A 22,952-nucleotide genomic window follows, 5' to 3' on the forward strand; every position below is an offset into this window, starting at 1 on the left:
TTCCACTGTCTGTCTCCTTCAGCAGCTACTTGAAATCTCTCTGACTCCACCTTCTTTTTTCCAGCACTCAATTTAGTTTTCCTGGCTAGCTCTATTCTGCCCTACCCCAGGCCAAAGTAGCTTCTTTATTAACCAATGATAATAAAACATATTCACAGGATATAGAGGAGAATTTTATATCATCTCCTTTTTTCTGTCTAAATAAAAAAATGTTTTAACTTTAACATAGTAAAATTACATATAACAAAACAGATATCAAGCAAGAATTAGAGTTACAATATTTGTTCATTTACATTTGACAAATTAAGGAAAATACTCATCTTATATTCATGTGTCTAAAATTTTATATTTAATTTATTCTTTATTATAACTAAGGAAAACTATAACTACCTTTCTTCAACTCTTTAAATACTCCAGAAGAATATATTACTTAAGTAAACAGGAAGTGCATTGTAAGCAATTTCTAAAACTCTAGAATTGACAGGGACATCTTGCTGCCTGGAAAGTCAACCAAAGTTCTTCTGTAACATTGGGGCATCATCTTCAGTCTACAGGCCCATAGTATTCAGCAGACTTTTCCATGAAGCAGGAAATTTAATGACTATTTTACCTCTATTGGCATTTTGTCAGTCACTTTCTTCTGTATCCTGCAGAATATATGGCAGACTCTTTGATGAAGCAGGAACCCTGAAGTGCTGTATCACCTTTAGGCAAGTTCAAAAGTCATTTTTCTGTGGATCCTGCATGTCCAGTTCATACAGCATACCATCAAGCAGTCCAAGCAAGAGCACTGTCTTGCCCAAATGGCTAACCAACTCCATAAGGAGCCTCTTCAATGACCATCAGTTTCTTCAAGTAGATTGGTATTACCAGGAGCAGATGTGTTTCATTGTCATGAAAAGTCCTAAGTTCTTAAACATTTTAAATGTCATGTTCTGTTAGTCTTCTAAATATTTGAAGAATAACTATCCATCTGAAATATATATCTGTAATCTAGAAAACCTAACTAACATGACTACAAGCTTGACTATTATAGATGACTATCTATTAGCCTATATTTCTTAATTATACATTACGTTTTTCAATGAGCTGCACAAATACAATACCTTAATCAAGAGCAGAAATATACATATAATAAAATTGAGTCCTTTTCTCCCATTCTCACAAGTATTGGTTGCTTATTTTGTTTAAGAGCCATCGTGGCTGAGGTAGAGAGAATCTCAATGTAGTTTTTGATTGAGGTCCATAACTTTAATTCTGTCTACAAAGTCCCTATTGTCGAATAACACAGCATGCTCTCCAGTTCCAAGAATGAGGACATGGACATCTTGGGGAGGGTATTAACCTGCCAACTCTAAGATGATCAGTCGTCACAATGAAGAATTACCCACCCAGAATGCCAACAACAGCCCTTTGAGAAATCCTGAGTAATTCTTCTAAAATGAAAATCTGATTGTATCTTTCAATTTTGTAATCCTTTAGGAAATTTTCATTGTCCTTAAGATACAACTCAGAGAAAATGCTTTATTTCATGCTTGCAAGAATGTTCCTTCTAATTGAGGATGTCTCATTACTTGGCTCCCGGAACACTGAATAAGTTTCAAGTGTTCTGTATGCTCTCATGCCTCCCATTCTTTTCCAAGGCTCTTTCTCCCACCTAGGATACTCCTTTACAAAACTCTCTCACACCACCCTTAGCCTAACCCTAATTCAATTTTCAGGTTCACTTCAAGATTTTATTTCTTTGTGAAAAATCTTCTGTGTCCCTAAAGTCTGATTTAGGCTCTACTCCTAGATACCCCCGTGATGCCTACCTGTCCCCACTCTCTCAATCACAATGCTTTGTAATTTCTTTCTTACCTATTAATTTTATATAATCATCTGCATTCAAAGAACATTATACCTAAAATCCATATTTGCCTGAAATTCAAATTATTATTAATCCAGTGCTATAAAGGAAGGAACTGACACTCATTTAAGATCAACAGTTGTTTGAGAAAGTATGACCCTGAAGGTAGCAATTTCTGATTCTACATCAATAGCATGATACCTTTCTGAACTAACAAGTTTTGCATTATACAAACATTCTACAACTTACAATGCAGTTGCATCCTGCTAAGCACATCCAAACCTATCTAAATACCCATGTTTACTGAAATAGCTACACTGAAATGCCATAAATTGAAGGAGTATTTTAACATACTCCAACTATCGTGCCCCTTAGTTTAACAAGATGGCATACCATAGAGTATTAGTGGATCAAGGACTGACTGAGCTGAGGCTTATAGTATCTAAAATGCAAGAGGAAAAGATCAAAATTCAAAACTCAAGTATAGTCTCTACTCAATGAATATTGCTTTCATAGTTTTATATTTTCTTGAAAGTTAAATCAACCCATCGTAATTCAGGGACCACCTGTAGTTTAAAGATAACTATACCACAGAACCTTCTCATTTCACTGTAAAATAAAAATATTTAGCTCTTTTTCAACATGAAGAAAGGCACTCATTAAGGCTAAATGACTTAGCCAAAATCATAGAGTCGGTACATGGCAATTTGGATCTAAAAGCTAGATGTTTTTGCTTTAGTCTTCTTATTCTAACTAAATACTTAGGAATGGCGAAGACGCCAGAACTTGAAGAACAGAGACAACCATTTTGGCAATGCATGTCATTTTCTCACACTCTCTACACACACACTCAGTGGAGAACTTTGACCAATGAAAGATTTATGTAGACAAAAAGGGAACTTCTCTATTCATGAATCCCTCATACATTATGCAGGTGGCAAAAGGGAGGAATGCATTTGTGTGAATTTAAAATCCAAAAAGGTAAGTGATGCTATTAATAATGGCAGTTAGCTCATGAGCAAATGATGATTATCATATGGATCAGAATCCCTGTGTGATATAGGGAAATCTGCCTCAGCAGTGTATCACTCTGGAGCCACTACAGCCAGCCTCTAACAGGGCCTCTGGGACTCCTCACGATTCAGTAAGCACGACCTTGTGAAGGGGGACTGATCGAACAAATGATGGGACACTGAAGGCATGATGCTGTGTTCCTTTAAGGCTAGGTCATAAGAAGCATTGGCATCTTCCACTTTGGTGGAAGCTGGAGTACTAAAAGCAGAGGAAGACATCCACCATACCTCATGAGCATAGGCTACTCTACAGAAAACTGAAAATACCCACCAACAGCCGTTCCAATCCCCACATGACTAAGCCACCTTGTAATCAGATCCTTCAATCCCAGTTAAGGCCCCAGGTAGCAGCAACTCCAGCCAATATCTAAGTAAATATGGGAAATCGCAAGTCAAGACCACTTCATTGAGGAGCTCCTACAGTTGTTGACACAAAAAACTAAGAAATAGTGTGCATTGTTGTCCCAAGCCTCTGAGCTTAGCTGTATTATAGATAATAGTACAGGCTGCAATATGTACAATTGCAATTTTACCTGGAAGAAAGCAGAGGAGTGCTTTTGAACCTATTGGACTGCCAGAAGATCTGGTGCAGTGGGACAATGGTCTTGTACTGTTTTTAATAAAATGCTGATTGACCAGTAGCCAGGAAGGAAATATAGACAGGGTGACCAGGCAGGAGGTAGAGGCAGGGCAGTGAGAACAGGAGAATTTGGGAAGAAGAAAGATTCAGTTTGTTGTCATCACCCAGACCAAGAGGAAACAAGATGAGAATGCCTCACTGATAAAAGGTACCAAGCCACATGACAAACACAGGCAAGAATTATGGGTTAATGTAGGATGTAAGAGTTAATAAGAAGCCTGAGCTAATAGGTCAACCGATTTATAATTAATATAGACTTCTGTGTATTTCTTTGGGACCAGGTAGGACAGAAACCTCTGTCAATAATCTGGGACACATGATATCAGAGAGCATAATCAGCCAAAGGTCCCCAAAATGTCAGCCTCCTTGGCGTGCTGCTGGGAGTTGTCTGCAGGCCAGCAGCACGGGGCTGGGCGCCCTCGGGCAGAGCAGTCATGTCGCACAAACAGATTTACTATTCGGACAAATACGACGACAAGGAGTTCGAGTACCGACATGTCATGTTGCCCAAGGACATAGCCAAGCTGGTCCCTAAAACCCATTTGATGTCTGAATCTGAATGGAGAAATCTTGGTGTTAAGCAGAGTCAGGGATGGGTCCATTATATGATCCATGAACCAGAACCTCACATCTTACTGTTCCGGCAGCCACTACCCAAGAAGCCAAAGAAATGAAGCTGGCGAGCCACCTTTCAGCCGCGAGCTTTACACAGCTGCCCTTGCTTCCTACCGTCTCTCTGATGGCGTGATTATCTCGTTTTCTTATTTCTCACTTTGATATTTAAAGGATGTTCAATACACTGAAGTGCTGGGACCTGCTCTGCTTCTTGAGTTGAGCCACCAATGCCACAACCCTGTCAGATGAGTGACTTCAAAGCCCTAGAGCGCTCTATCCAGCGGGCCATATTTGCCGTCTCTTGAAAGTGTGTGAAATCAGATCATGGCTATTACAGGGACCGTGTGAATTTGCTGTTGTGGTTTTTATTATTGGGTGCTGTATTTATGGTGACTTATTGGCTTATATTTCAGTGTCTTGGAAACTCTTCATTTTATCTGACAAATCTCTTCCATGTTACAAGCCTCTATTAAAGGAAGTTTTTATAATTTAGAGCTGTGGTTATAAGATTGTCATGTCCCCATATCAGTGTGTGCCCCCTCCATTCCCTCTGAGCCATCTGCCCTCCTGCAGCCAAGGTGATACTATGAAATCATTCTGGTTCTGTGCCTTTTGGGTGGGTGGTGAAAACATGGCTCTTTGCAATAGCAGCTTTACATGGATATTGTAATAACTAATTTGTAATCTATTTTAATTGGACTTACTGTGAAAACATTTGTTAAGGGGCTGGAGAGATGGCTCAGCAGTTAAGAGCACTGGCTGCTCTTCCAAAGGACCCAGGTTCAATTCCCAACACCCACATGACAGCTCACAACTGTCTTTTACCCCAGTTCCAGGGGATCTGACACCATCATACAGATATACATGCTGGCAAAACCATAAGATACATTGAATAAATAAATCTTTAAAAACAAAACAAAAAAAATGTCAGCCTCCTTTATCTTTAACTTTCATCCTTCCTTCTTTTTGCATATGTTAAATTATTGTAATCTTTCTCCACATGGCAAGAAAAAGGACCAACCACACCATCAGGTATTGAACTTCCCTTCTGCCCATCCATGGTTGTATGAGTCTAGAAAGTGTTCCCATTAACGCTGGTTGTCTATCCTAGACTGATCAGTGAAGGTCAGGTGAGTGGAAATGATAAAAAAAAATTATGCCTGTTTCCATACAAATCACATTATTAGACTGAGGAAAGGAACATTTACTAGAAGCAGAGTGGAGCAGGTAGTCTCCTGTGATGAACCCAAGAGGCTCACTACCCTCCGTGTGTGAGCATAGGAGCATGAGAATGACACATATGAATTTATGTTCAAGGGGTTGTTCTCTCCATATCCCACGACAAAACTGATATCAATGCTTTCATGGATCATGCCGTGTCATGATCTGGCCCTAACACAAAACTTATCTCTAGATAGGAGATCACACCAACTATGTTTTCAGGGAAAATCGGCCTTATTTTCCCAAAGAGAAAGGGAGAAAGAATTAAAAGGCAATTTAAAGCAGCCACAAATTAAGAAATAGTTTGAAGACTGTTTTCCTAAAAACCTAGTTGATGAGAGGAAAATACAGTAATAACTCATAATGACAGACACCTGGGCTCCAAGCTCAAGAGCTGTGGTCTGGATATGAAGCATCCCCCATAGAGGCTCATGTCTTTAAATCCTGAGATGTAGAGGTGGGATCTAGGTGGCTTTAAGCTCATCTAGATCCAAGTTTCTTAACATTAACTTCCTGCAGGGTGATTCAACCTGCAAGTCCTCAGAGATGGACTATATTAAGAACCTAAATTCAGGTGTGGAGGTATCTCAGTGGTTATGACCACTAGCTATTCTTCCAGAGGACCTGGGTTTGGTTCCCAGCACCCATATGGCCACTCATAACCATTACAACTCCTGTTCCAGAAGCTATGATGCTCTGTTCTTGTCCCTTGTGGGTACCAAACATGCATGTGGTACACAGACACACATGCAAACAAAACACCCATATGCATAACATTAAATTAATTTTTTTCAGAATATAAACTTCAATTCTACTAAAATATAGAGCCGAACAAGTAAAAGAATTGTGTTTTACATCTAGGAAGTCCACAAAGCCTTCATGGGAATCATTATTCCAATGACTTTTATTTTTCAAACAGAGAAAAGAAAAATGAGACTCTGCATAAACAGCATCAGCATACACCCTTCCCTAACATGCATTTCTGGTCCGAGCCCCATGCTGGCTCACTGGAGTCTTCTCCACCAAGCAAGGTGAGAGCCCTTATCAAACAGGCAGAGTCTGGAGTAAAGAATGTCTTGCAGCCTTGATAAGCTCCAAGGCACCAGGCCAGGGTAATGGACCATGGGAGACAGAGCAAGGGCCTGCCAAGCTCAACAGTATGCTGTAGTGGCTGCATCGGAAAATGTTTTAATTTCCATTTTCAAGCGCAAAATATTTTCCCCTCATGCTTCGGCTAAATTAGGTAGTTAAAGTCTATGAAGTGGCAGTAATTGGAAACAATGGATTTTATATTTGACATGTATTATTTTAGTGGGATCTGTTTTACATTGACATCAAACATCCAAGGACCCCTGCAGAAGTTTCTTTTGCTATTGCATTACCATTTAACTCTAATAATGCACTTTGAATCCCCTTCACAATTATAATTACAGTATTTCAGATGGAATAGGAGCCAGGATAGAGGTAAACCCCCCTGGAAGCCACGCCCACTGATCCTCTCGTCATGATGAAACTTCACAAGTTCATACTTGCTCAATATAATTTTACACACATTCTTTGTGTCTCCATATTGGTCTTTAATCACATTTCCATATATTACTTATTATACACTACTTCGTCAGAAATCTCCTCAAGGGCAAACGTAATGTTTTAGTCCCAATGGCACTTCTTGAAACCAAAGCACATCAAAACTGATTAGTGGTGTCTTCTAAGAAATGGGATGTGAGCTTCAAAGGAGACAGTACGGAAGACAAAATGGGTTTAAACTAATGCATTCTTAAGGCATTGCCCACTATGAATTGGGTTCATACAAAAAAAAGTAGGGGAGGGTAATTCTTTTGGTCTTTGGTTATCTGAAAAGCAAGTCAAGGGAAAGAGAAGAGCTAAGAGTTAAAAAGTGTGGAGTCTTAAAGAATTGAATAATTCTAAGATTCACACCTTCAAACAGAATGATCACAGGTCCCACACCTAATCTCTCAAAGTCCATTTCCACATCTTGCAACAAAATGACTAAGATACCTGTTTGAAAACTCAAAGAATATATGCATGCAATAAGCCAACTACCCAGAGGAGTTATGGATTTTAAACATTTTTATTGTGTTGTAGAAGAAGGCCACAGAAGGTCCTTCTTTGCTTTGATGATCAGATAAATATAGACTAAGCAAAGCTTTAAAATAATTCTCAAAGATGTCACTAAAAATAGGAAGGTGTCTGCCTTTCAGATCAGAGAAGAAACTAAGAGTCACAGAGAACAAAGGGGAGAAGAAAGAAGACCCAAGATCACAGAGACTAAGACAAAATCGTACAGCAAAATTAGCCCATTTTTATTTATAGAGATAAAAGCATTAGTGCAGGAACTTTTTACACCTTCTATCTCATTTGATTCTTGTGCTATTAGTATATCCATTTTGCAAGTGAGTAAATTGAGGCTTGGAAAAATAGATAGCTCTTCAATTTAATCCAGGAGCTGTAGTACTAAGTTGACTTAACGGCCTATGGTGGTTTGAAAAGATATGGCCACCATAGACTAATGTGTTTGAATGTTTGGACCATAGGGAGTGGCACTATTAGGAGTTGTGGTCTTGTTGGAGGAAGTGTGTCACTGTGGAGGTGGGCTTTGGAGTCTCATATGCTCAAGTTAAACCCACTGAGAGACATAGTCTACCTCTGCTTCCTGTAGATCAAGATACAGAACTCTCAGCTCCTTCTCCAGCACCATGTCTGCCTGCAAGCTATCGTGTTTCCAGCCATGATGATAATGGGCTAAGCCTCTGAAACTATAAGCCAGCCAAAAGAAAATTTTAAACAATCCTACATTCTATACAATATATTATTATTACTTTCTATGCTACCCTTTCTCAATTCCCTCCTATCCTATCAACACCCCGCACATACCGGTTCCTTCCTAGACTCATGATTCGGGCTGACTCACATACTTTAATCAGGGCCATCTGTGTGATCAATGAACGGAAACTATACACTAGAGCCTGGTGATATCACCAGTAGGCAATAGTCCTCCTTTCCCTGAGTCTATCAGTAGCAAGGAGTTAAGCAGTGAGAGGTAGGGCTCTCTGAGCTCTTCCTCCATCCTTGCCTAACTGTTGGCAGACCCACTCTGTGAAAACTCAGTGCTCAGCTGCAATGAGTTCCTAATTGCAACCCTGTGTCTTGTCTAGGAGATGCTATTTTGTAGCCCTTATATTCTAGAGTCTAATTTGACTCAAAATAAAAAAAAATTTAAGCAACATTTGTCAGAAGTCCAATAGATAAGTCTGAAATGTTACCATAGGCATCCCATATGAGAAATTCTGTGAGCACGCAAGCTGACATGTTTCCAACCATGATCGTAATGGACTAAAGCCCTGAAACTATAAACCATCCCCTGCTAAATGTTCCCTTTTATAGGAGTTGCCGTGGGCTAAACATGGCAGCTTGCAGGCATGCTTGTAGTCCCATTACAAGAAAAGTTCCCTCAAAAGGCAACAAGTGAGAGTCCAATCTGAGTATGCAAGTAACAGGGTTGCTTAGGAACCATCACCCAAAGTATTGCCATTCTGTCAAACCATAGAAGTTAGCAGAAGTGGTTCTAGTGTTTAGTCCAGTCTATCACTGTGCACGTAGGAAACTGGGGAGCCTACAAAGCTAGAGTCCTCCTTTTTCATCATTGCCTGCCTACTCCACGCTGCAGCCAAGTCACTCACCAGAGTCCTGATGCGTCCCCAGCTGACTCTCTTGCACTTCCCAGCCCCCCTCCTCCCATCAAACTCACTTTCCACCAAGCAGATCCCCTACCTTCCCACTCAGAGAACCTTGCTATTCTTAGAACGGAGAGCAATGCTCTTGTGTGCAAAGGGCTTTCCATCACTTGGCCCCTCTCCTTCCTAAATTTCCTAAATCACCACGCCTTTTGTTCTCTAAACCCCTGTGACATTGCTACCTTTTCTAAAGGTCCCATTCTCTCTTCCACCCAAGGTCCATGGTCTCTGTTTTTGACTTGCTATACTCTGAGACGATGCCCCATCCAAAGCTTTCTCAGACTCCAGTCCAAGCTCCATCTTTTTCACCCAGCACATCCTAGCACGTTCCCGCCTGGCCTGGATTATCACCACTATAGACTCAAAGTTATGCACCTGTACCAGATTGAAAATTCCAAGAGGCATTGCAACATGCCCGTTTCATACAGGAGCTTGTTGCCAATACTAACCGGTGCCTACCCTATAGTACTTCACCAGCCTGTGCTGGGTGGTTGTGGCACATGGGGAGTCAAAGACAGAGTGGAGTCAGTGCTTCACTATGCCATACACTTTGGGGTTAATAGAAGGAACACCTGTAATCCTACCTTCTATACCTGATAGTATTTATGTCCTTCCCACCTTAAAATACACCTGTTATTTCATGCTGCATTTATTATTCATGTGCATTCTAAGCAAGTGCTTTGCCACTGAACTATAACCCCAGTTAGACAGATGCTCACAAGGTTGCCCAGGCTGGCCTTGAACTCATTCTATAATCCAGACTGGCTTTGAACTTATAATTCTCCTGCCTCCACTTCCTAAGCAGCTAGTATTGCAGGCCTGCCCCAGCAGGTCTGGCAAGAAACAGGGTTTAGAATCAACTAGGGCAGTGGTTCTCAGTCTGTGGGTCACCACCCCTTGGCGTGAATGACCCTTTCACAGAGGTTGCCTAAGACCATCAGAAAACACAGATATTTACTTTATGATTCCTAACAGTTGCAAAATTATAGCTATGAAGTAGCAACAAAAATGATTTTAGAGTTGGGGGTCACCACAATGTGAGAAACTGTATTAAAGGCTCACAACATTAGGAAAGTTGAGAACCACTGAATTAGGGCCATAGATATTTTCTGAGGCAAGTATTTCATTTTATAATCAAAGAAGCCTGTGGCCAGGGGTTTTTCGTGGTGCTTGTAAGGGCCTATAGCCAGTGACTGATGGAGTCCAGTCACACCCGAGGCTACGCCGCTGGTTTCTGGATTGTCTTCTGACTCTGGCTAGGTTTTCGTCCATCAGTTATAATTCTAGACCGACACTCAGTGTCTCGCCTGCATCACACAGCCAAACTTGGCCCCTCTGACTTCTCTGTCTTCCTCCTCCACCTTCAACCCCGAGTCCCCACTGACTTTCTTCATCTTACTTAGCTTCAAAATTACTTCCTTGTGTTTGCCTCAACACACTTCCCTGACATCCTGAACTCTCCATAAATAAGCTAGTGACAAAAATAAATGTATTCCATCCTTCCTGCCTTCTCAGAACTAACCTGGCGCTACAGGGAATACAGGGATCTCAGAATTTCCTTCTGTCCCTTAAGAAACAAAAAAATCTCTGTGAGGAAATATAGCTTCCATATCAGGTGCTACTAGGGCAACAGGAAAAAAAAAAGCAATAATGGTAATCAAGTTTGTAAAACACAGTCGGAAAGGTTCAGAAACACTGCCAGAGAAAGATGGCGGACCACACAGGCTGAGTAGGAAATTGGTCTGCATCTTGAAGAAAGAGCGAAGACCCACTGAGAGGAGAGAGCAACGGTTAGACACACCATTGCTTAGCAACAGGAAGTATCTTAAGACCTAATGTCAATAGAGATGGCGAAGTTTGGCCTTAGATGGAGAACAGGCCAGGCATGAGAATGCCAAGCTCAACAGGGGCATAGGCCTTGTCTCAAGTACCGAAGGGACTGTGACACACACAGACAGTGCGACTCTCAAGTCTTCCCTGGATTCTCTGTTGTCAAGATGTCAGTGCGAACAGTCAGTCAATGGCGAAGCTAGCCCTTCTTACTTGCTTCCTGCCGTCTACTATACCTGCTTCATTCAGTTGACTAGTAAGCTTGGAGCTTAAGCAGCATAATGCTAAGGGCTTTGTCTATGTGATCTCACTTGTCCTCAGCCTTCTCAGTGTGCCGGGGAGAGCAGGTGACATCACTATCGCCACCTTACAGTTGGAAACTGAGGCTTTCTTAGATGAAATCGTTTACCAAAGAAGAGGACTCAGCTGAATTTCAGTGCTCCAGGGAGTCTCTGCCCATGCTCTCCTATTTTTGATTCTCAACAAAAACAAAGAATGACACTGGGTGGTGATGGTGCACGCTTTTAATCCCAGGACTCTGTGGGCAGAGGCAGGTGGATCTCTGTGAGTTTGAGGCCAGCCTGGTCTATAGTAGTTTCAGGACAGCTAGGGTTGCATAGAGAAACCCTGTCTCAAGAAACCATCCTGGTCCACAGAGCGCATTCCAGGACAGCTAGGGCTATTACACCAAGAACCCCTGTCTCAAAAAGCCAAGCAAACAAACCAAAAACCAAAAATGACTCCAGTGAGTCCACTGTAGCCCTTAAAACCTAAACAATACAGTGTGGACTCGGTGGTCTTTCTTCCTTGCCTGTTATGAGCAATCTTAGGGATTTCAAAGAATAGAGACGTTCAATCATCAGTTCTCACAACCTGATGCTATTGCAATGTCATTAGTCTAGGAGTGCTAAGTCACAAAAAAAAAATAAATAAATAAATAAATAAAGGAAAAGGGTTTTGGGTCTGTTTTGTTAAGTGTGTCTGAACTGGTAACCCCAAAACCCTATGCATTGTTCTGCATTCTCCCCGCCACTTGGGTCAAAAAGGAGCGTTTTAACATACCACTTCCACCGTACTGTAAAGTTACAATGAGAAAGGAGGAAAGACACTAGGAACAGGGAGGGCACAGCTTGCTCCTTGCTAACCTGGAGTAGTTCCAGTGACCACCTTGACTTAACTTCCTCCATCCCTTCCATTGCCCATCATGTGTGTTGACTACGGCGATGCCTCCAGCTTGAGCAAACTTGACTTCCTTGAGGATTTCATTTTGCTCACTCCTAGCACATCCCTCTTGACCCTTCATCACTCTTGACTCTTGCTGCCTCTTCCTTTCCTTATCAGGAAGGGCACAGGCTAACAGGGTCCACCCATCCTCAACCTTAGCCACGCAGGAACAACACACTGACGCAAGCCCGGAATTCGGCTCTGCAAAGTCCTAGAGTTCTCTCCAAAACACGTCAGCATGATTAGCCCAGAGACCCAATTCACAGCACTCCTACTTACAGCTGCATTAAATATAAATAGCACAAACTAGATACCAGCTCCTGAGAAATAGTTCAATTAAAGCCTGCAAGGAGGGCGCCTCTTGATTTTAATGTGTTTAATCCCCTGGGAAGCAGAATTGTATATGCTCGTCTCTACTTGTAGAATTTTCTTTTTGTTTCAGACTTGTAGAAATTGCACACAGCCACTCAAAAGGCTAAAAGCTGTTGAGATCGCTGTTAGCCCCAAACGAAATTTTTTTGAAGGGTAAAAGTAGGTGGAAGGTTTTTGCTTCATTTCACTTGAGAAACAGTCGAGGTCTTAATCCCCAGGGTCGCTAGCTTTGGGAACAGTATACTGAAGAACACAGTATGGCGTTTTCTCCCAAGTCTGAAAGCCGTGTAGCACCACATCCCAGAGCAAACACAATTAAAGGAGAAAATCGCCAAATGGAGTCCTCAGGTGGTGTGGTATTTTCCTTTTCTCAGATTTCACAAAAGGGCCGGGTAGAGAGCTTCTGCTTTTATTTCTAGGGGAAGGCATTAGGGGGTTCAGACCATTAGGCATTCACCCTGCAACTTGTTTACTTCTGCTCCCTTCACTCTGCACAAAGAGAGCCCTTCCACTGGCCACCTGAACCCCGGGCATTCACTCAACAGAGAATACCTGTGAACGATTCCTTGCTTTCACTTTGGTTTTGAAAAGGCTCCTAGGAGAAGTCATCTCCATATCAATTCTCAAGTGAACATGCATCCCAAATTAATAAACAGCAAACCCTTGTTCCTTTCCATAACTAATGATTCTCTTCTTCAGGCAGATAAACCCTCGGGATTAGACGATGGCTGTCTGTCCTAGGCGGAAAAACACTTATACTAGAGAGAACAAAAACCCTTCAGATGCTCTCAATAGCAGCCAAAGTGCCCCGCTTACATTTTTGCACCTGTTATGGCTGAAGGCCCTGCTTTACTCTAAACACAGGCTTTACAAAAGAATTCTTCAACGGTGAACTGCGGTAGGACCTGTGGCTTCTAGGATCTCTGATTGTTGTAAAACACACGTGAGTTGTGCATAATGAAACCAAACATGATTTATTTATTTGGTATTTTTTTGAGACAGGGTTTCTCTGTCAGCCCCAGGACTCACTCTGTAGACCAGGCTGGCCTTGAGCTCACAGATTCGCCTGCCTCTGTCTCCCGAGTGCTAGAATTAAAGGCGTGCATGACCACTGCCCAACCCTGAGCATGTTTCATAATCAGAGTGGTCCAAAAGTACAGTCCAGAAACACATAGTATACAAACACAGATACGAATATGGAATTTACCTTGGTGTGTGCATTCACTCAACAGTGGAAGTAAAGCTCTATATCTCAGCAAGCAGCAGAAAGAGAGAGTAGCACTAGGCCTGGCTTAGGCTTCTGAAACCTCAAAGCTCACCTACGATGACACACTTTCTCCAATAAGGTGGAATCTACTCCAATAAGGCCACACCCTATGAACCTATGGGAGCCGTTTTCATTCAAACCTCCACACACAGTAAGCAGAAGGAGAACAGGAAGTAGGGCCAGGCTATACAACTCTCAAAGTCTCCTCCCAGTGACATTCTTCTTTCAGCAAGGCTCTACCGCTTAAAGGCTCTTAACCTTCACCAAACAGTGCCACCAACTGGGGCCAAGTGATCAAAAATGTGAGCCTATAGGGGATATTTCTCATTCAAACCAGACTGAAGAATCCTACAAGAAGATAAGTTGGCAGCCTCCAGACCACATGCAGTAAGTGCAATCAATATCTTGCTGCTGAAAAAAGTGCATGGAACATCTTTTGAAGACACCCCTTTCATTTCCCTCAGGTTGATACTCAGAAACAGGGTTTGCTCGCCCACACAGTGGTTCTATCTTCAATTTAATGGTGCTGGCATTTCCATCCCCACGGGGTTCTTTAATGACATCTCATTGCACTTTTGATTCATACCTCCTGGATGGTTCATTATGCTGAAGCCTTCTGGATATCTGCTTTGACAAAATGTCTGTTCTGGTCATTCACTCATTTTTTTTGGGGGGGGCAGGTGATTTGTTTCTTGGTTTTGTTTTATTTGTATGACTTTCTTAAATGTTTTGGATAGCAATGCTGGATCCTCTATACAGGTGCAGATAATGTTTTAAATCTGCAGGTTGCATTTACGTTTTCTCTATTCTGTCTTCTGTCTGTTCAGAAGCTTAAGTGTGATGTAGTCCCTCTTGTTTATCTGTGCAGTTGTTACCTGTGTTCTTCATACCATTACAAAGTAAAAACTGTTGCTGTGTGTCCATCACAGTAATACTCATAAGATTGAAACAGTCTAAGAGTCCATCAACAGATGAATGAAACACATGTGAACCAAAATAAACCTCTTTTCCTCATAAATTACCCAGTCTCAAAGGTTCTCTTGTTGCAACTCAAAATGGACAAAACCTGGGTACCAATTTTCAGATACGGGCAATTGAACACCATTCAGCCATTAAAAAGAAGATAATTATGTCATAATCTTACAACAATATGGATGAACCAAGAGGTTCAATTTTAAAAAGCCAGACATGGTGAGACAGATACTGTATGACATCGCTTACGTGTGTAATTGCAAACACTCAAAATAATAAGAGCAGAAAATAGAATCGTAGCTGTCAGAGGCCAGGAGAAGAAAGAAATGGGAAGATGTGTATCAAGCAGTATGCAATGGCCTGAATGTGTTTGCTCCCAACAAAACTCAAGTTGAATCTTAATTCTTCAAGGATGTGGGGTCTCCTGGGAAATGCTCGGGTCATGGAGATAGAGGTGATCAGAAGTGCTCAAAATTTCCTTCCCCAGTGTGTTTGAGATATCCCTTCTTAGGACTGGATTAATTTAGCAGAGGATCCAGTTTTTCAATACAAGCTCAGCAGCCTTGAGTATTCCCCCTTCACTCTGCCCCCCCATACACACACTTTTCTTCCATTAGTCAAAGCAGCATGTGGTTCTTCCCAGGTGTGGCACCAACCCAATTTATTGCATTAAATTGAAAATAGAACCAATGTGTGACTGAGAAAAACCCCATTTCAATGCACAGGAAATGAAATTGGTATCTTCAAGAGAAATTCCATGTGCTTCTTGGCCTCCAAAACTGTGAACAAAATAAACCTCTTTTCTTTATAAATTATCGAGTCTCGGGTGTTCCTTTCATTGTAACTCAAAATGGACAAAACCAGATTACAAACTTTCAGATTTAAGTTGTGTAACCTCTGAGAATCTGATCTATAATATGGTGACCACAGCCACTAAGGCCATATTGTTTGTTTGACGCGTGCTGAACACAAGCTTCCACTGGCTGGACCACATTCACATGCATAAACACAGAGAAATAAAATACAACCTCCTACAACTACAGCTCCAGGGAATCCAACACCTTCTTTTGGCCTCTGTGAGCACCCACACACAAGTGTCCACATACTCACATGCAGATACACACATATACATGCAAACAATAAAATATTTTTACACGAATCAGAAGTTAAAATTTCTCAGCCCAACCATATCATAAGAAAAAGATGTGTTTGGAGAAGAAACAGAAAACCAAGGATGAAATCAAGCAACATTTTAATAAGAAAATTCACATGTATAGGGAAGTCAAATATTATTACCAAAGCAATGAAAAATTGTCCCCCTAGAGCACTTTGTAGATCTCAAGGTCTTCTTCTCTCATAATAAGTTCATATCTATATCATAGATAGATAGATGATCTATATCATAGATAGATAGATGATAGACAGACAGTAGATACATAGACACATAGCTACATAGATATTGTAGATAGAGAGAAAAATGGATGGATAGATAGATAGATAGATAGATAGATAGATAGATGCATACATAGATGAGAGAAATAGAATCAATGTTCTGACAAAGTATCATGAGACATCCTCCACAAATGTTATTGAGGTCATTTTGTGTTGGCCATCTACTGCTTGGCACGGTGCCTGCCCTTGGCATGGGTCTATAGCCCCATTGAGATTCTGTTGGAGAAAACTCATTTCTTTGTGAGTGGTTAGCCTTTAGAAATAACATCTGGGTTAGGGATGGGGGCTTATGTCCTCTTCACCTGGGCATACACTTAAGAAGAGCTACTCTCAAACAACAACGGTGGGTGGGTGTTTGGGAAGTTAGCAAAATCACTCCAATCATTATTTAAAGCATCCCGTAAAGCCCCATTTTGCTTCATGTCTTGGGAAGAATTTAATGCGAGAACAGAAAATGAGATTCTGACACGTCAACCCTCACTTCCCATGAATCTAGGCAGTGCGTGAAAAGAAGAACAAAGGAGCTGTCCAGCCCTGGCAGCAGGACATCCTCAAATCCCCCATAGGATGCCTGTGACAGAGTGGCTATCATAGGCTTCAGCTGAGAAGAGGACATGAGTCTCTGGGGTGATAAAACCTGATACAATCCACAACCCAGGAAGTGACAGAGAATGGGATTCAGAGCTAAACCACTGGAGACCTAAATGTATTTTCATATCTCGAAGGGTCGTGCTGGTGAGTCATCTTCCCAAGATGCTGCTGCAGAGAAGATGAAGATAGAGCAGGAGAAGATAGGGCAGGAAGAAAAGCGTGACCTTGGAATCTGAAACTCCCGGGAAACCCACAGAGTTCTTTCCCAAAGGCAGAGAGGAGGGAGGGCATTGCTGCTTTCTCTTTGTGCCTTTGCTTCTGTTGTTTTCTCTCCCGTTCAATATTTTCTGTAATAAATCTGTTGCCTGGTGTGGGTGTGGGGAAGAGGTTTATCTGAGATTTAGACCACATGCAAAAAAAAAAAATACCCAAAAAAACCAGCAGAGTGTACGTGCAGGTGGGCACACACACACACACACACACACACACACACACACTGGGGATTGTGTTCAATGGGGACATTCACACTTGGCACTAAGGGTAGTGCCATGAAGCTGATTTTTCTCCAAAGGCTTCTAATCCCAGCTCAGCAGGGATTTAAATTATACAATGAAGAAGCGACTTGTTGGATAACATCCAAAGATTTTCTTAAAATTTAATTGCAGTATACCTAACACTTCCTTAACATGTATACATTGTACTTACGACTCATAGTCAAAATATCCCCCTTACCGTCTTCTTTTTCAGCTTTTTTTTTTCTTTAGTAGGTGACAGAAGTGCTCTTGTTGTAATTAATGAAGTACAAAAATATTGGGAAAACATGCCTACAGGCCGAAACGATGATTCTATTACTAATATATTCCCTTGGCTTGCCTTTTGAACTCTTCTGCCTCTTGCCTTGCAGCTGTGTTTAATGAGTGGGGAGATTATTCAAATGAGCCCACAGCACAGCATTGTTCCCCAGGCACCGGCCACCATGAGCAGGCTGCTCCCACCAGAGTCAGGCAATGGGGGCAGGACACGACTCTTCCCCACCCAGCCACAGGAGTGCAAAATAATTCTTCAGACCCCAGATCGCATTCTAGATCGGGAGGGAAGCGTCCGCAGATCACGTGACCAAACAAAAGGCCATCAGAAGCGGCCTTCTGGAAAAACCAGCTCTGCTGCAAGTCACTGGACTTTTAGCTTGTCACCACCTGTCAGGGATGGAGTCTGTTTGCATCTAATAATGAAACCCAAAGCCTTGCAAGAATACTCATTGGAAAGCATTGTTGGTGGGCGTGGGGTCTTCCTCTCAGTGCACACTAAAATAAGGAAAGCTGCAAGCCGGCAGGCCAGTCCCAGTGAGTCTTAGGATGCTGAAATGAGTTTCTTCTCATTCTGAGATTTAAAAGTAAAAACAACTCTGTAGGAGAGAAGCCCTGGCAACAGTTACAAAGTTGCCAAGAAAATTTAATAAGAACTAATTTCAAACTGATAAGTATTCAACCCAATACGGTGGGATTAAGCAATATGAATTCTTCCTGGGAATTTACGGAGATAAACATCTCATGAATAAGTAAATTCTGAAATAGAAGGCTAGGGGGGTGTTCATTGATTTTGAAATCATTTGTTTAAGAAAGTGCCCTGGAAGAGAAAATTATTATGGCTGGTAATATAACAGTTATATTCAGAAAGAGCCCACTGCTTGGGCTCACGGCAGGGTAGAAAGACTACCCACCCAAGACAAATTGAAATGCCTAAGTTGGATCGGCAAAGGGCAGGAGTTGCTTTTTAGGTGTAGGGAAAGTCAGTTAAACAAAAGCTATGGCATCAACTTTATCTCACTAGCACTTTTGCTAATGCCTGACCGAAGGAAGGGTTTTAGAACAACAACAAAAAAAAGCTATTTGCTGGAACACGTAATTCTGGTTACTATTTAGAACACAGTCTGGGTCATTCCAGCAATTTCCAAACAAACTTTTTTAATTTGGCAATCTCATTAAAGTAAAAAAATCGGGGAAGGTGTGATTTTCTTTAACAATGGTGGGAACATAATGGGTATTTTGGTAAATTCTGGATTTCTCCAGGAAATTCTATTATTAAATTCAGCATTTCCTAATTTGATGGAGGTTTTTGCCCCCTTTGGTGTTCCTCTCAACACCTCCTATTTGCTACTTCTTAATTGTTACCCAAGAATAAGGAAAGTAACAGTTGCATTTTGTTTCTAGTGAGACAGTTCCTGTGACAATGTTGCCTTTTATGGTGGTATTGTGTGTACTCGCACTGGGGCCTGTGCAAGAGTGTACACGTGGTGGCTGTGGCTCTGCATGGGTGTGCATTGGCACTTGCATGCATGTGTGTGGTATGTGGTACATGCAAGTAAGTGGTCTGGCGCACATGCTAACTTGTACGCATGCAGAGCCTAAAGCAAGACATCAGGGAGCATCTTTTTCTGTAACTCTCTACACTGCTGCCTTGAAGGGTCTCTCATCCATGAACTAAATGATAGTTGGGTTGTTGTTGTTGTTTTCTGCTGGGCTTGCTGGCCAATGAGATCCCAGGATCTACCTGTCCCTCACACCAATACTAATGTTACAGGCCTATGCAGCCACCCCGGACCTTTCTCGGGGAACCAGTGCTCTTACCCACTGAGCCATCTCCCCTGCTCCTGTGATGGAATGCTCCTGTGCTTGATGAGGCAGCATTGGGATCCACGTGCATGACTCTGCCCATCCGCTTCTAGTCTTTAAGGAAGAAGTTTCCTTGGGGCAAATTCTCCCTTCCTCTACTTTCAAAATCAACCCCTTTCTATCTCTTCCAGGACCACTTTAAGGATGCTGTGGTCCCTCTGTCTTTATTCTTGCTATGTCTGTTGATTCATTCCCCTTAGCCTCGTAAGGTACTCAAGTGACCTGACTTCTCTTAAGTCAAATGTTCATTTATAATAACCCATTGTATGCCAGATTCTCTAGTGACCCCACAGGGCTCTCTGTACGGTCACATCATTTGACCCATTTTCCACCAACCCAATCACCTAGAAATGTTTCTTAAGGTTCATTTACACTCAGCTGCCTCAAGTCCTTGTCAGGGGTTCCTCTCACTGCCTCCATGGCCTACATTCTCCTGGTCCTCCTGCTCCTGTTGAGTACCCTTGCTGATCTTTGACCATGAAATCAGTCCCATCCTTCTTTGCTATGAAAACATGGCAAGCATTCCAAGGTCAATCTAAAAGTTTTCATCTTCAGAAGCTTCCTTAACTCAGCATCTAAGAAATGAGTCACCTTGCCTGAATCTCTGTGACAGCTATTGGCACATCAGATGAAATTTCCCTTTGTTAGCCTGACAAGTAGTGTTGAAGTTGGTGGGAGACATTGTTTTTCAGAAGGTAAATCCCATGACCTCTTCAACTGCAGTTACTTAAGTGTTCTCTTCCAAGGCACAATTCGCAGTATAATTTCCATGAAATCAAATGCCCATGAAAGCAACATCATGTATCTTCAAGGGCTTGAATGTATTGCCAACCTGTGCCTGCTTACCTCTGTCCATCAAGGTCCCCTACAACTTCTCTGACTTCTCACCTTTTCTGACATTCCCTCACCATTCTACCGCCTGGGACCTGCTCTCTCCAAATCTCCACTTAACTGCTTCCTTTATATCATTAGAATCCATTGCTCAGTCTTAAGCACAATCACATTGTTTTGGTTTTATTTCTTGATGGGTGTCATCACCTGTCTCTAATCTTTAAGTTGACTTCTTTGACTATAAGCACATTTGAAGGCAGAATTTGGCTTATCTTACTCAAAGCCAACTCCTCAATGTTCACAACACAGTGTAGGGTTCCACAAATGTGGGGCATGAATGCAAACCTCATGGTCTCTCATATAGGAATGCAGGAATTCCTTAATATATGTTCCAATTTCCCTATGGTCCATAGTCTCCCTTTCTGATAAATAGTACTTTCCCAAGAATTTATTGAGTGAGTAACTGAAGAGAGATCTTTGATTATATACTGCTGATAAAACCCTCTGAGCCACAGACTTCTAACCCCCACTGTCCATGAGAATCTTCTGAAGAGCTTTTTCAAAATGCCAGTGCCCTGCTCCCCCCCCCAAGAGATTCTGATTTAATTAATTTGGAAAGGGGCTTAGACATCAACATTTTTTAAAAGGCCCCAGATGATCCTAATGGAAATCCAAGGTCGAGAATCACGGCTCTAAACCGTATAGAAGAATGTCAAGTCCAAATAAAGGCTGAATTCTGAGCAAGTTTTAGAACATGGCTATCGATCCAGTTTTTGAATTGCTCTTCATGAGGAACTGCGGGCAAGTGGCCTCTTTTTGCAAAGATCTGCTAAAAAAAAGAACACTTTGAAACAAAGCAGAGGAAGGGGGGGACTTCATTTGAAAGCATACACTGAACTGAAGGAGCCGCCCTTCAAAACAAACACAGCATGGACCTGTCTACTATTCAAGATTTCCTTGAGAAAAATACAAAACGAAACAATCGCCTCTAGCCTGCACCAGTTCTGCACATCCTATCTCAGAAAGGCAGTGGCCATCCCGCTTACAGAGACTGGGAGTGTAATTGCCAAGGGGTGGGTTGGATGTCTCTGTCATAATATTAATGGGTTAAAATTAATGGCATGCGCCTATTTTGCTCAGGATTCAACAGCCATGCAATGAATTAGATGGAGAGATGTTTAGAAAGCTGAAAAAAAAAAAAAAAACAGAGAGAAAACTTTCCTAATTAGAAAACAAGGAATGGGAAGATAAAGGTTGAACAAAGTCAGGTCTCGCTCCAGTTTGCCCGGAGACATCCCAACACTTGCTTCAGAACAAATCGAATCCTTCCTGCATACATTCAATATTTGTTAATAAACTGTCAGCCAGTGATTTTCTCCATTTCCTGCACACACAGAGGCTGACATGTGGATTGTCGGGCAGGCACACGCTCAGGGCCACTTGTGACAATCCTATCTGCGTAGACTCAGCCCAGTTTCCAGAGAAGACTGCCTCCCCAACTTGAAAACCAAGGGGAGGGAAGACAGCACAGGCAATTCCTCCTGCTTCCCATATGGTCTCGGGGAGAAAAATAATGATTTCCAGAGGCAATCTGACAAGGACTTTCTACCCTGCTAGTCTGGGTTAGGGTTTCTGAATGTGATAAATAACAGGGCTCTCGGACAGCCCATTCTTTTCCTTATTTTGATACTTCTACAGCAGTAATCATGCCTCTAGCCAGGTGTTATAAAGACCAAGACAAATGTCCCCTATTGCTATTCTGTCAATGCAGCTCAACCCAAGCTGAAGAAGGACACCCCTGCCGGATGTCGGAAAGGAAGCATTTGTCTTGTCTCCATTGCACGCAGAAGCACATCTTGCTCCATCGAGATCCCCAGGTCAGAGAAGGAGAATGCACTCCCAACAGCAAGGGGGCTTGCTTGCTTAGCTCCGCAAACCATGCCCTTCATGCCCACTCTCCATACCCAAACTAAGATTTATTTTTCCTTTTCTGAGACTGTAGATTAGCCTGTGTAACAGGCCTATAAGGTCAAAGAGCAAAAACAATTCCTTTATCAAATAAAACGGGCATTGGACTGAATGAATGGCTTCTTTCTAATCGGGACTCCACACAGCTATTATTGACGGTGCGGTACTTAAAAAACATAAAATCATTTCTAAAGAGGTGGAGCAGGAACCCATCTGAATATTGTTGATGCCCAAACAGATGGAGTTGGGTTTAATTGTTGAAATAAATTGCCATATGGAAGAAAACACAGCTGATTATTGCATTAACACTAATGGTAATAGGTTTCATCATTCTCTTGTCATTATAGCTGCATTTGTCTCCATCCTTTAATCAATATGCCTAGGACGAAATACAGATTGTGGAATCAGAGATTGGAAGGCGATCTCAAAAATCACCTAGCCGTCTTCCAGACAAGTGCCAACATGGAAGTTTTCGTGAAGGCGTACACCCCAAACCTGAAACACGGAGAACCTAGGAACAGGACAATCACAGAGAGTTAGGTCGTGGGGCTCATAGCCATGGCACAAGGTTAGCAAATGAACAAGGGGCGAGGTTTGGTGCCATTAGATGAAATAGATAA

At 41.9% G+C, this 22,952-nt stretch overlaps 1 protein-coding gene across 1 annotated transcript; it reads left to right on the top strand.

The window, feature by feature from the left end:
- The first annotated feature begins 3,946 nt into the window (after nucleotides 1-3,946).
- LOC126503860 (cyclin-dependent kinases regulatory subunit 1-like) lies at nucleotides 3,947-4,375 on the top strand. Its single transcript, XM_050145846.1, has one exon. It carries the CDS (start codon nucleotides 3,997-3,999, stop codon nucleotides 4,234-4,236), a length of 240 nt encoding a protein of 79 aa, XP_050001803.1. The 5' UTR covers nucleotides 3,947-3,996; the 3' UTR covers nucleotides 4,237-4,375.
- The last annotated feature ends 18,577 nt before the right edge of the window (nucleotides 4,376-22,952 follow it).

This window comes from Alexandromys fortis, unplaced genomic scaffold, assembly GCF_014885135.2.
Source record: "Alexandromys fortis isolate MF-2015 unplaced genomic scaffold, M_Fortis_MF-2015_v1.1 scaffold_50, whole genome shotgun sequence".
Lineage (NCBI taxonomy): Eukaryota > Metazoa > Chordata > Mammalia > Rodentia > Cricetidae > Alexandromys > Alexandromys fortis.